This window comes from Diceros bicornis, chromosome 19 (genome assembly GCF_020826845.1).
Source record: "Diceros bicornis minor isolate mBicDic1 chromosome 19, mDicBic1.mat.cur, whole genome shotgun sequence".
Lineage (NCBI taxonomy): Eukaryota > Metazoa > Chordata > Mammalia > Perissodactyla > Rhinocerotidae > Diceros > Diceros bicornis.
In genome coordinates, this window is record NC_080758.1 from 14771346 (window position 1) to 14784686 (window position 13341).

The following is a 13341-nucleotide window of genomic DNA, read 5'->3' on the forward strand; positions in this document are numbered from 1 at the left end:
CAGTTCAATATAAGAGCTTGGAGTTCTGGAATATACCAGTTCAGCACTCACGTGGCCACAGGCTTATCCAACCTTTCGTTGTGTGTTCACACATAGACACCTTCGTTCACATGCATCACTAGCCATACCCTCACCCAGCAGGAATCGTGTGCCACAGACACAAGCAGGCATCTCAGCACAGAAGACAGCATGGACGAGACCTTCTGAGCCAGAGACCCTTGTACTGTTCTGAAAATAATAATAGCTGAGGCAGTTTGAGAACACGGCTCCAAAATTCTTTATTTCCTCCTTTGAAATCTAGGTGGGCTTGTGACTGCTTTGACTGGTAGGTTGCACAGAGTGGCACTGTGTGACTTCTGAGGCTGAGTCACTGGGACACTGGCACCTGGAGCCCCGAGCCTCTAAGAAGTCCGACTACGCTGAGGCCGCCATGCTGTGAGGAAGCCCAAGGCACACAGAGAGGCCATGTGTGGATGCTCCACTCCAGTGGGCAGTTCCAGCCTTTGAAGTCAGCCCAGCACTGGCACCAGAACAAACCTTCAGATGACTCCAGCTCCCAGCTGTCACATCTTTCCAGCTGAGGCCCCAGATCTTGTGGAGCAGAGACAAGCCATCCCTTCTGCGGCCAGTCTGGATTCCTGGCCCACAAATTCCATGAGAATAATTAAATGGTTGTTTTAAGGTACAAAGATTTGGAGTAAATTGCTCTGCAGCAAAAAATAGTCAGAACAATAGCTTGAACTATTGAGCGATAATTATATACTTTGATGTAAGCACTTTACCTGTATTAGCTCACCGTTAACCTCACAACTGCCTCATGAGATAGGGACTGTTACAATTTACCCCCATTTTATGAATCAGGAAACTAGGCAAAGGGAGGTGGAGTAACTTGCTTTCATAATAAACAAATAAATTAAGATATATTGCACTCAAGGATACATACTAGTATATAGCTGAACTGGGAATCAAGCCCAGTTATGGGGAAATCAGGCTCTTACCCATCACGCTCCACTGCCTTTCTGGCATGGAGAAGAGCCTGAGGAGGCCTCTTGGCCATTGCTATGTGACAATTCCTCCTTTGTCTGTGATATCTGGAATTGTCACCAGGAGACCTGGTACAGCAAGGCCTGGGCTGTTCCATTCCTGGGAGATGACCTCGAGAAGTTAGGTGACGGAAAAGGGCAGGAAGTTCCTAGAGGGTTGCGTTAAGTCATGAGGATGTTTGCATGCTGCTGCCAGGTTCTACTCTCCTAGAGAACAGAGAATCTCTCTTCATTTGTTGCCCCAAATGAGGAAGGAAAAGTCCTTACTGGGCATTTCAGCAGGCATCTTCAAAAATGGCTTCCCTCGAGGGTGGGCAGGACCTTGACTCATTGCTAACAAATAGAGTACAGCAAAAGTGAGGGGTGTCATTTTAGAGACCAGGTTATAAAGACGGGGATTTCTGTCTTGCTCACCCTCTCCTGACCTCTCACCCACTCACTCTGATGCGGCCACCTGCCGGGCTGTGAGCTGCCCGATGGAGAGGCCCACACGGCAAGAACTGGAGGTGGCCTCCACACGGTAGCCAGCAAGGAACTAAGGCCCTCAGATCAACAGCCCATGAGGAACTAAATCCTGCCACTAATCAAATAGTCACAAAAACAAACACAAGAGACAGTCTGTGACAATGTAAAGGAAGGACACCAGAGCTTATAAAAGTTGGATTTGCTCTCCTCTGAGAAGTCAGGGAGGGCTTCTCTGAGGAGGTGACATCCTTCCCTGAGGAAGGATGTCTAGATGGGTCTTGGCAACAAAGGGAGGGAAGAGTACTTCTGAGGTGGGAAATAGGAGATGCAAAGGCCCTGTGGCAAGAGGGAGCCTGGAAAGAATGAGAGACCGAGAGAAGGTAAATGTGTTTGAAGATCAGAGAGCAAAGGGGAGTTTGGTGTGAGATGAGTCTATAGGAGTCCCAGGCAGGGTCTCACGGGTCTTTATCCTAGGCACAATGGGGAGCCATTGAAAGGTTTTAAACTAGGTTTCCTACCACAGAAGGCAGAAGCAGTCTGACCACAGCATGCCTGGGACTTGATATTGTGTTTACACAGTGGGTTTTCCAAAGGAGGGGTTCAGACAGCTTTGGTAACCATGGAGATGGCTGTGTGGACATTAACAATTATGATAATGAAGCCACAAACTTGGGAAACTGGGTATTATAAATAGAATTGGTTCTGGGTGAGCTTTGAGTAGTCTGGGCTGATGAAAGGTGCTGGAAACCACATGATGCCAACACAAAGGGTCTGATGTTTGAAAAGGTGACCTGCCCTGTGTGTGAATGAAACGCAGGGACTGTGGCGCTGAGGGTTGGTCTCATAGCAACTCTGGGACCAAAGGGCCTTTCTTCAGTATTTCAAACAGGGTCCCAACGATGGGGGAAGGGACATGCACATAGGAAGAGTGTATGCTATCCACCAGGCACCTTCATGAGCAACAGCTTATTCAATCTTGATAAGCAATTGCCAAAGTAAAGCTAATTATCCTCGTTCCGAAGATGACGACTCTGAAACTCAGAGAAAGGATGTTTGTCGCTGCATGGCACAGTGTGACAGGCACTTATGGCTGCCTCCCCAGTGGCTGTGCCCAGCTCCCTTCCTCCTTGCTTACAGAGCACATCTCCACCTATAGGGGCTGAAAATGCCTGATCCTCATTTTTGCAGCTTCCTCTGCAGCTAAAGCAAAGACACATGGGCCAATTATGGCCAACGTCCTGTAGAGGAAGTCTGATGGGAGAGGAGCGATTTCCAGCAAAGGGTTTCTCCCAAATGTTTTTGTGTCTTCATATCATGTGTGGAACTCTGGTGGCCATCTTGTGACCATAAAGTGACAAGTGTAAGGACCAAAGCAACCTACTGAGGCTGGTGAAGGGCATGAATATATGAGGGTAGAAAGATGGAAAGACCATCGAAATCATAAGGTGACTGAAGGATGCCTGAGACTCTGTACTTCTTAAAATTTTGTTCTGTGAGATCATCAGTGAACTTGTTGTTTACCCAAGTAAGCTAATTAGTTGACTCATCTCTTACTTGCAGCTTCATATATCAAAACTGTGGCTGTCTACTAATTGTCCCCCATATAACTCCTCCCCTACTTCCTTTTAGTAATAATTCCCCTAAGTTTTAGCTAAGTCCATGGCTGCCCTGCTAGAGAATACATTTTCCAGCATCCTTTGCAGAGTCATGGGCCATGTGACTAAGTCCTGGCCAATAGGATGTGAGTGGAAGCGATGTGTGGAACTTTGGGCCACATCCTTAGCTGCTTGTTCTCTATGGCCTCACGCCCAACCTCCTCCTTGCCAACTGCAGAGGGGGACAAGGGAATAGACTCAGAGAAGGTAGCAATGGGTTAAGAATGACAGATCTGGACTGTTACATGAAAGAGAAATAAACATCTCTCATATTTAAGGCACTGTTTTTAGGTTACTTTATTATAGCAGCTTATCCTGTACCCTGCCTAACTAATACAGTAACCAAAATGCACAGCCATTCAGTGGTGGGACAAGTCAGAGTTCTTGTTGTAAGACACACAAACTGCCTTGCTCCTGCGTCTGAGCACTGGCAGCCAAGACATGGGGTAAACGAGGGGCTTCTATGGCAGGACGTGGTCCCAGTGGTCCCCTAGGACACCACACAATGGGGAAGGCCCCTTCCCCCCCGAATGGTGGTTGGATGATGGAAGTCTACTTACAATAGCTACTATATTAAGCTACTATATTATGCCCTCCATAAACAATAACAGTTTTCATTTATGGAATGCTTGTCATATACCTGGCATAGCTCTGTGGCTTTTACCTCTAGTTACTCATTTAATCCTCACAAAAACCCTCCAAGATAGATATTATCTACAATCTTATTTTATAGATGATAAACCAAAGCCCAGAGCAATTAAATAACTTGCTCTTCTTCAAACATGCCAAGCACACTTCTGCCCTAAGGCCTTTGCACCTGTTAGTCTGTGCCTGGAATGCTCTTCTCCCAGGAATCCATTCACGAGGCTCAAATGTCACCTTTTCCTTGAAGCCTTCTCAATCACCTTATTTAAAATCCTACCACTCCCCACTGCCCTGCCACCCTGCACTCTACTATCCATAGGGTGACCACATAATTTATCACCCAAACTAGCATGCTTTTAAGAGGGAAGGGGGGACACTTGTTATGCCAGGACAACAGGTTACAACTGGGGCCATCCCTGGAAAACTGGGATGCATGTCATCTTAGCCATCCCCCTTCCCTATTTTATTTTTCTCCATAGCACCTATTACCCTGGGGTATCATCCTTATTTATTTGTTTTTTTTCTGTTTCCACCTAGTAGAATGTAAGCTCCATGAGGGCAGGAATTAGTTTCCATTTTATTCACTGCTGTGTCCCAGGCGTTAGCGCAGTGCCTGGCCTAGAGTAGTCACTCAATAAATGTTTGTTGACTGAATCAGTGAGTGAGTGAATGAATGGGCATCTGGTGCTGATGGGTAGGAAGTCTCCTTCAGGGCCAGCCTTAGGCTCAGAAAGGGCTAGGGCCGAGAGACGAGCCCTCTCCCCACCATGCTCCGCTGCTTGGCTATTGTACCTAGAACCTAACTGCCCATTCCGCAGCCAGAAGTGGAGGCCTTGAAGGGCCATGCCTGTGCAGTCACCCCAGCCTCGAAGCACCTCCCTTCCAGCAGGAAGAGCCCTTTGGGACACTGCTTCTCCTCCTGCCCTTCCAGCTCCCAGCCTGTCCCCAGCACCAGCTTGCTCCAGCCACATGGAGCTGCTGGCCCGTCTCTCACCCAGCCCCGCCCTGTCTGTTCTCTCTGCCTGGAACCTGAGCATCCTCCCACGACTCCACTTGGTTGAGGGTGGAGCAACCTGGGAACCTCAGTGAGGGCAAAGGTACGGGAAGTGAGATATACACTCGACAGGAGTGTAAATAGGCACAAAACTGGACAGGGCAGTTTGGCTGATGGATCACATTTTAAAATGCTCATCTTCTACGTCCCAGAAACATCAATTTTAGAAAGACATCCTCAGCAACACTCATGCATGAGGTCAAGGATGCCCGGATAAGCCTGCTCACTGCAGCACTATTTGTGAGAGAGCAAAAAAAAAAAAAGAGAGAAAAACAAAACAAAACTGGAAGCAACTGTTTAGCAACAAGGATGGGGTAGCTCTATATGTACTGATATGGAAAACTGTCCAAGATAATTGCTTAGGGGGAAAAAAGCAATTTGCCAAAGAACGTGCAGTATGCTCTCATTTATATTGGGAAAAAGCCCATAACTATGTGTGAGAGTGCAGGTGTATCAGGAAAAAAATCTGGAAAGAAACTGTATACAACGGTTGGTGGTGGGACAGACTGATGACCATAGGCATTTTGATTTTTCGTGTGTGCAAAATTCTGTATTGTAATAATGATGTACACCTGAAATTTATATAATGTTATAAACCAATGTTACCACAATTAAAAAATAAATAAGTAGAACTAAAAAAAAAAATTCTGCATTGTAAGAGTTTGCTACAGCCTGTATTGGCTTTGCAATTAAAAAACAGATACAAACAGTAAGAGTTTGTCTGTTAATCACTCCCAATTCACCTTAGGTTCTATCTCCTCTGGAAAACTTTCCCTGATCCCACCTGCCCAGCAGCCCCACCATCCCCACCACCCTCTTTGAGTCTCAATTATTTTTTTCTGTAAGATGAGTTTTCATCATTTAGCCTTATTACTCCTTAATGCACTTAAACGGTAGATATTATTATCCCACCACTAAAGACGATGTTAGACTTATTGTCTACCTGCCACCCCCGACTCTGACTACCGTGAGCCCCTCTTGAGGGGAATTCAGGAGCCAACGGACGCAGACGTCCAAAGAGAGAACTCCCGGTACCACAGCTTCATAGGAGCCAGAGAGACTCCTGGAAAAAGCCGATTTCGAACCGAAGTTTTCCGGAAAGAGCCGAAGAGCTGGGAGGCGGTCACCAAAGCCGACCGCGAGAGTCACGGAGGACTTCGGGAGAGAGCCGAGGCGTGGGATGAGGGACTTACCGAGAGTTGCCGAGGGTTTACGGAGATAGCCGAAACGTGGGAGGCGGGGCCACAAGAGCCTTTCCGAGGGGCAACGAAGGCTTCGAAAAGAGCCGAAAGGTTCGGAGGCGGAACCGCTTCCTCAAAGCGGAAGTGTCGGCGTTCGAGTGGCCGCAGAAGCCCGAGGATTTCCGGAGCGAGCCGAAACCTCTCCGACAGGTTCCGGAGAGAGCCGAGGGATACCGAGGGGCGGCGCTGAGGCGCAATCATGGCGGCGGCTGGTGTTGCTGCGGCTGAGAAGGACGAGGAGCCCGCGGCGGAGGCCGAGGCGCTGGCCGCGGCCCGGGAGCGAAGCCGCCGCTTCCTAAGCGGCCTGGAGCTGGTGAAGCAGGGCGCCGAGGCGCGTGTGTTCCGCGGCCGCTTCCAGGGCCGCGCGGCCGTGGTGAAGCACCGCTTCCCCAAGGGCTACCGGCACCCGGCGCTGGAGGCGCGGCTCGGCCGGCGGCGGACGGTGCAGGAGGCGCGGGCGCTGCTCCGCTGCCGCCGCGCAGGTGAGGCGCCCGGGCGGCGCGGGGAGGGGGCCCCTGAGCCCGAGCCGCCATCTGCCTCAGTTTCTTCCTTCGTACCTTCTGCCGTATTTTGGCATTAGGAAATGCCCTTTCATGCCTGTCTGCATGCGTTCCTTCCTAAGCCGCTGGGCCTGCAGCGACGGGCGTTTGTCCCGCAGCCCTTGCGCCTGGTCGGTTCCCGGCCCTGCCACCCGTGCTCGCCGTCGAGCATGTTCTCCCACCGCCCCGAGCCTCGGTGTACCCGTTTGTGCTGCCTCGGTTTGCGATCGTTATCTTCTCATCCATCACTTTTAAGAAGCAGATGTAATTACAAGGACGTGCCCGGGAGCCAGGCTCTCTGGGTTCGGATACTGACCCCGCTGCTTCATATGGAGCCTTTCAACACGTTGCTTAACCCCAGCCTCAGGTTCCTCCTTGTAAAGGGAAGTCCTAGCAGCAGTAGCCACCTCGTAGGCGTGTTGGGACCATTAGATGAGGTGTGTATGCCGTGTGTTCGGTTTGGGTGTATGACTGGCACCTACCGCTCGGTAAACGTTAGATTTCATTAAATTCATTAAATTGTGTGTTTCTTCATTAAAGCATCATTGTGCACCACCACCGTAAGCCTTGTCCTCAGATGAGTTACTGAGGATCAGAGAGGGGAGGTAACTTGCCCAGGGTGACACAGCCAGGCGCTCAGCCCGTAGCCCTCTGACTCAGAAACACTGGCTTTTCACTTCTACACGTCCTGCCTTTCTTTCTTTCGTTGGTATATTTTAGGCGCCTGCTGTACCCCGAGACATTGTTAGGTGCTGGGAGATCTGGAGGAAATTCAGTAGTGAACAAGCAGACACATCTCTGCCCTTGCTTGGATGTAGTGAAGTTACTTGTGTGGTCATGTCTTCTGTTTTCACCCTCTGTGGGGGATAAGTTCAATTAAGCAGGGATGTGGCTGCCTTGTTTCCTGCAGTATCCCCCCCATATGTCTCCAGTATCTAGAAAAGTGTCCTGAACATGATGACATTCAATAAAGATTCACTGAGTCTTGGAGTTCAGTGAATTCATTGAATTATAGGCGGTGTTGTTCTCATAGTGTAAAAGCTGAAACAGAGGCTTGGAGAAGTTAATGCGACTTGAAGGTTATACGGTTACTGAGGAAAGGAGCTGGGATTTGCACCTGTCCTGCCTGATGCAGAGACGAATCTCTAGGCCAGCACACTGCGTGGCCTCCTGTTTGTGTCCCTGTCAGGCAGAACCTGCTCTGACCGCTCTGTTTTCTCTTCTGGCTCTTCATTTTGTTTTGTTTTTTAGGGGATGAGTATCACAGATGAAGTCCAATCATAAAGGGTGGGAAGGAGGAGGGAGCTGTGGCATTACAAACCGTAGCTGTGGGTGGTCTGAGGCACAGGCTTGCAGAGCATGAGCAGGGGAAACTTCCAGATGGGTTAAGTTGTACCATTCTGCAGCAGTCCTAAGTCGTCTTCCTGAAATAAGCAGAGATAGACTATAAAAAACAGGCTCAATCTTTGAAAAGTAAGCTTACCATTAAAAAAAAAATAAAAAGAATCTAATCCAATAGCCACTTGTGTCTTGATTACAGGGATATCTGCCCCAGTTGTCTTTTTTGTGGACTATGCTTCCAACTGCTTGTACATGGAAGAAATTGAAGGCTCCGTGACTGTTCGAGATTATATTCAATCCACTATGGAGACTGAAAAGACTCCCCAAAAGCTCTTCAGCTTAGCCACGACAATCGGGCAGGTTTTGGCTCGAATGCACGATGAAGACCTCATTCATGGTGATCTCACCACCTCGAACATGCTCCTGAAACCCCCCCTGGAACAGCTGGACGTCGTGCTCATAGACTTTGGGTTGAGTTTCATTTCAGCACTTCCAGAAGATAAGGGAGTTGACCTCTACGTTCTAGAGAAAGCCTTCCTCAGTACCCATCCCAACACCGAGACTGTGTTTGAAGCCTTTCTGAAGAGCTACTCTGCCTCCTCCAAAAAGGCCAGGCCAGTGCTAAAAAAGCTGGATGAAGTGCGCCTGAGAGGAAGGAAGAGGTCCATGGTTGGGTAGAAGAATGTGTGTGACAGCTCCAGACAGCTAAGCTGTTTACTTCAGAGTAAATTTGAAGGAATGCTACCAAGTTGAGATTAGATCTAAATAAAGTTGTTGAGGTATTTTTAGGTGCTGTCTGATAATGCTTGTTAAGTGTCATTATCTCTGCGGTTGGCTGTTAGCAAGAGCTTACTGTGTGCATAAGACACGTTCTAGGCAGAATTGGGTATTTAAAATAAGTCTAGGACAGGCTTATACCTCAGGTTTGTGGGCAGGCCGTTATAAAACTTCAAACCACATAAAGAGAACATTATTCTCTTCAGTCCTTCTGGTGAGACAAGGACAAAGTCTCAGTTGGTGACAGTATGTCTTTATCAGCCCTCTAACGCAGCATTTTTTTTTGATGTGTTCATGACATATTCCTCTTAAAACCAGTATAGTGGGATAGAACCAGTATTTTAAAAATGAAATAGAATCAGAGACTAGAAAATATCATGTGCATTATATGTGGTATTGTAAGTATTCTTTCATGAAACTTGTTTCAAATGTATATAGACAAGGGTCTATACTGGGTTTTGATGTAAAATATATATATATTTTTTTTTTGGTGAGCAGGATTGGCCCTAAGTTGACATCTGTTGTCAGTCTTCCTCTTTTTGCTGAGGAAGATTAGCCCTGGGCTAACATCTGTGCCGATCTTCCTCTATTTTGTATGTGGGATGCCTGCAATAGCATGGCTTGATGAGTGGTGTGTAGGTCTGCGCCTGGGACCTGAACCTGCGAACCCTGGGCTGCCGAAGCGAAGCGTGCGAAGTTAACTACTACGCCACTGGGCTGAACCCCAAGATATATTTCTTGTTGAGGGGCTGGCCCCGTGGCCTAGTGGTTAAGTTTGGCACGCTCCACTTTGGCAGCCCGGGCACGGACCTACACCACTTGTCAGGAGTCATGCTGCAGTGACCCACATACAAAATAGAGGAAGATTGGCACAGATGTTAGCTCAGGGTGAATCTACCTCAGCAAAAAAAAAAAAAAAATATATATATATATATATATACACACACACACACTTCTTTTTGAGAGTCAGGTAAAAGATGAAAAATGCTGCTTAACTGTAATTTCTCTCTTTTAAAACAGGCTCATAGCTCTCAGGCAACTGAAATTTATGTAATTTTATACATTTTTTTTTTTGTTGCTCTGTTTTTATGGTTACTTTTTTTTTTTTTTTTTTTTGTGAGGAGATCAGCCCTGTGCTAACATCTGCCAATCCTCCTCTTTTTTTGCTGAGGAAGACTGGCCCTGGGCTAACATCTGTGCCCATCTTCCTTCACTTTATATGGGACGCCGCCACAGCATGGCTTGCCAAGCAGTGTGTTGGTGCGCGCCCGGGATCCGAACCAGCGAACCCCAGGCCGCCGCAGCGGAGGGCGCACACTTAGCCACTTGCGCCACTGGGCCGGCCCCTTATGGTTACTTTCTAATTAAGACAAGTGATTGATATCAAGTTCCTTTTAGTTTACATAGGTAAAAAAGTGAGTGGATTTATGCACAGACAGTAAGTAGACTGAGCAGAAGTGGTGAAGTGGCTTAGGAATGACTGAAGGTTAGTAAAGCCTGGTTGAAGGGAAGGTGCAGGAAGGCCAAGTTAAGATGCAACCTGCCACTAGTTAGCTCGCCCTTAACCTGCCCAGCCCCAGTTTCTTCCTCCAGAGAAGGTGTGGCTATGTTGAGAGCTGTAATAAAATACCTTTTCTCCTTGGAAGCTCCAACTAGCAAGTAAATATTTTGACTGCCTGGCACTGTATTGGGTACTTGGTGCAGCGGTGAGCAAGACAGACACGCCAGCTCGTGGAGAGAACGTTTGGGTGGGACCAGGACCTTGTCTGGTGGGACTGGGACCTTGTGTTTCATTCACCACAGTCAGCGCCCTGCATGCGGCAGATGCCCGGGAATGGATGAACGCTTCCCTTCCTGGGTAGTGGTGACTAGTAGAGAGGAGAACTGATATCGTTGCCTGGTTACTGCATGTTGGGCATTGTGCCAGGAGTTTTCATATTAGATCTAAAACAACCCCAAGTTAAGTATTGTCTCCATTTTATAGATGGAGAAACGGGCTCAAAAAGAGGGGAGCTTGTCCAAGATGTCACAGATAGCAAGGGGTACTTTTATCTGGCCCCAAGCCCATATGCTTTCCACCGATCCTTTCGACATACTGGATACAATCTATCTTCGTATTATTATAATATGTATTGGGGGGCCGGCCCAGTCCCATAGCAGTTAAGTGCGTGTGCTCCACTCCAGCGGCCTGGGGTTCGGATCCTGGGCGTGCAGACACATCGCTCGTCAGGCCATACTGTGGCAGCGTCCCATATAAAGTGGAGGAAGATGGACACAGATGTTAGCTCCAAGCCAGTCTTCCTCAGCAAAAAGAGGAGGATTGGCAACAGATGTTAGCTCAGGGCGAATCTTCCTCACACACACAAGAAAATAATAATAGTATGTATTGGCATTATATTACATTATTTTCTAAGAACAAGGGCCACAGGAGCTGGCAATAACTTTTTCAATGAATAGTCTCAACATGGTTGAGAGGGCTCATTCCCCGGTGTTTTGTGCTGGTCTCAGCCTATCAATAACCAGCGTTGTGCTTGGACCAGCCCTCGTGGTTCTTATGATTGCAAGATGCCCTTCAGCAATAACCATCAGGAAACTTTGAAAAAATAAAAGTTTATTACTCATAGGTCCTGGAAATTACCCAGCACACCTGGGGCCACATAGGTCATGGGGAGAGAGAGAGCACAGGCCTGGGGTTCTGCTGTTGTTGAGGTCAAGCGTTGGGGCCCACGGTTTCGTGGGCTCACTTTTTTTTTGTGAGGAAGATCAGCCCTGAGCTAACATCCATGCCAATCCTCCATTTTTTCCCCTTTTCTCCTCAAAGCCCCAGTAGATAGTTGTATGTTATAGTTGCACATCCTTCTAGTTGCTGTATGTGGGACGCTGCCTCAGCATGGCCGGACAAGTGGTGCGTCGGTGCGTGCCTGGGCTCCGAACCCGGGCCGCCAGCAGCAGAACGCGCGCACTTAACTACTAAGCCACAGGGCCGGCCGTGGGCTCACTCTTTATTGGTGAATTTAAAACATGGCAGGAAGTTAAAGTTTGGGAAGAGAAAAAACAAGTGGCTCCAATGGTCAATTATCACAATCAACCCAGATCTCTAAAACAAAGGAGCCCTTGGTGCGGGGAGGCAGCCTGGCTCTTTAGTGGTGTGGCTGGACATGTGTTTATTTTGAGAGATAGCTGTTTCTGAATTGGATGCGTCTTTGAAGTGAATGCCTCAGCAGTCAAAGCTTAAGTTAGGTACTCACATTACAAAAAAGAAGAAAAACACAACACCCAGTTTCCTCATAGGTACTATAAGGCTAGTAAGGCTAATAGCTCCCTCATGGGGCATATGACTGGTTGACCCATGTGTGCAGGCGTTTAGTCAACAAATAACTAGTGCTCACGATGTGCCAGGCACTAGAGATACAGAGGGGATGTGAAGGCTATCCTTAATCTCCTGGGAAACATGAACGAAGTACCTAAGACAGTTTCACACAGTGATGAGTGCTGTAAAGGGTGCTGAGGTCCTGAGTGACCTGGAGGGGAGGTGATCAGGGGAAGCCTCTGAGAAGGTGACACTGGAACAAGATGTGAAGGAGAACCAGGAGATGGGGGAGTATGTTCCAGGCAGGAGGACCATGATGTGCAAAGTTGGCGAAGGAGGAACATGCCTGAGGGCTAGCAAGGCCAGTGTGGCTGCCTTGCAGCCAGCAAAGAGGAGCAGGAAATGTGATCAGAGAGGCGGGTAAGCGCCTTGGAACAAGGCTGGGTTTTATTCTTAATGTCACTCAGAGGGTTTAAACAGGGAGACATCTGATTTATGTTTTGAAAGGATTGCTAGAAAGAGAACTTTCTAGAAGAAGGACTAAAGGGGGCAAGAGTGGAAGTGGGAAACGAGTGAGAAGGCTGTGCAACTTGGCTGGGCTGGTGAGGACGGTGGCCTGGATGCTGCAAACCGCTGGGCACCCATTGGTGCGTGGGACGTGGCGGCCAGTGACAGTGGGGAAGCAAAAATAATATTTGCAAGTGCTGAGGGGAAGAGGTAGATACTGGAGAAACTTCATCAATGTGCCCAGGAGGAGTAGTGTCCCTTCACGTACTCAGCTGGTGGCCCGTGATGGGAAATAAGGGATTAACAAACATTCCTAGGCGAGCAGTGGATTCCTTCCCTAGTTCAGTGTCTGACAAAGGGCTAAGGAACCCTCTCAATTGCAGATCCCTCAAAGTCCACGTGGGCACAGCCAGTGCTTTGCAGCGATGAGCCAAGGGCACTAGCAACTCTCTGTGAATTCCTACCTGAACCTCCCAGACTGAGGTTATCACCCCCACTTGGCAGATGAGGAAACACTCTTAGCAATGTGAAATCTCATGTCCTGGGGTCACGATAAGTGACAGAGCTGGGATTCAAGTCCACGTTTTTAACAACAGTTAACATAAATGAGCAGTTACTAAGTTCTTTGCATGCATTAACCCATTTTGCAGAGGAGGCAACTGAGGCCCAGAGAAATTGTCTTGCCCAATGTCGCATAGCTAGTGAGTGGCGGAGCCAGGGAAATGTGAGGTGACGCTGAGATGTGCCTAACACTGAACAGGACG

At 48.2% G+C, this 13341-nt stretch overlaps 1 protein-coding gene and 1 long non-coding RNA gene across 3 annotated transcripts in view; one reads left to right on the forward strand and one right to left on the reverse strand.

The window, feature by feature from the left end:
* Positions 1-264: 264 nt before the first annotated feature.
* Positions 265-6362, reverse strand: LOC131418376 (uncharacterized). The gene is made up of 3 exons (XR_009222891.1): positions 6056-6362; positions 1311-1376; positions 265-707 (listed from the first exon to the last, which is right to left on the reverse strand). It is a non-coding gene; the product is annotated as an uncharacterized LOC131418376 (long non-coding RNA).
* Positions 6272-13341, forward strand: part of TP53RK (TP53 regulating kinase) — a 255425-nt gene continuing 248355 nt past the window's right edge. Inside the window, exons 1-2 of one of the 2 annotated variants that reach the window (XM_058562571.1) lie at positions 6272-6585; positions 8183-8678. In XM_058562571.1, coding sequence (XP_058418554.1) covers positions 6303-6585; positions 8183-8661 — 762 coding nt within the window. In that variant the 5' untranslated portion in view covers positions 6272-6302 and the 3' untranslated portion in view covers positions 8662-8678. Of the gene's footprint in view, positions 6586-8182; positions 8772-13341 lie in introns of those variants that run through there. The other variant, XM_058562570.1, reaches the window with a different exon arrangement.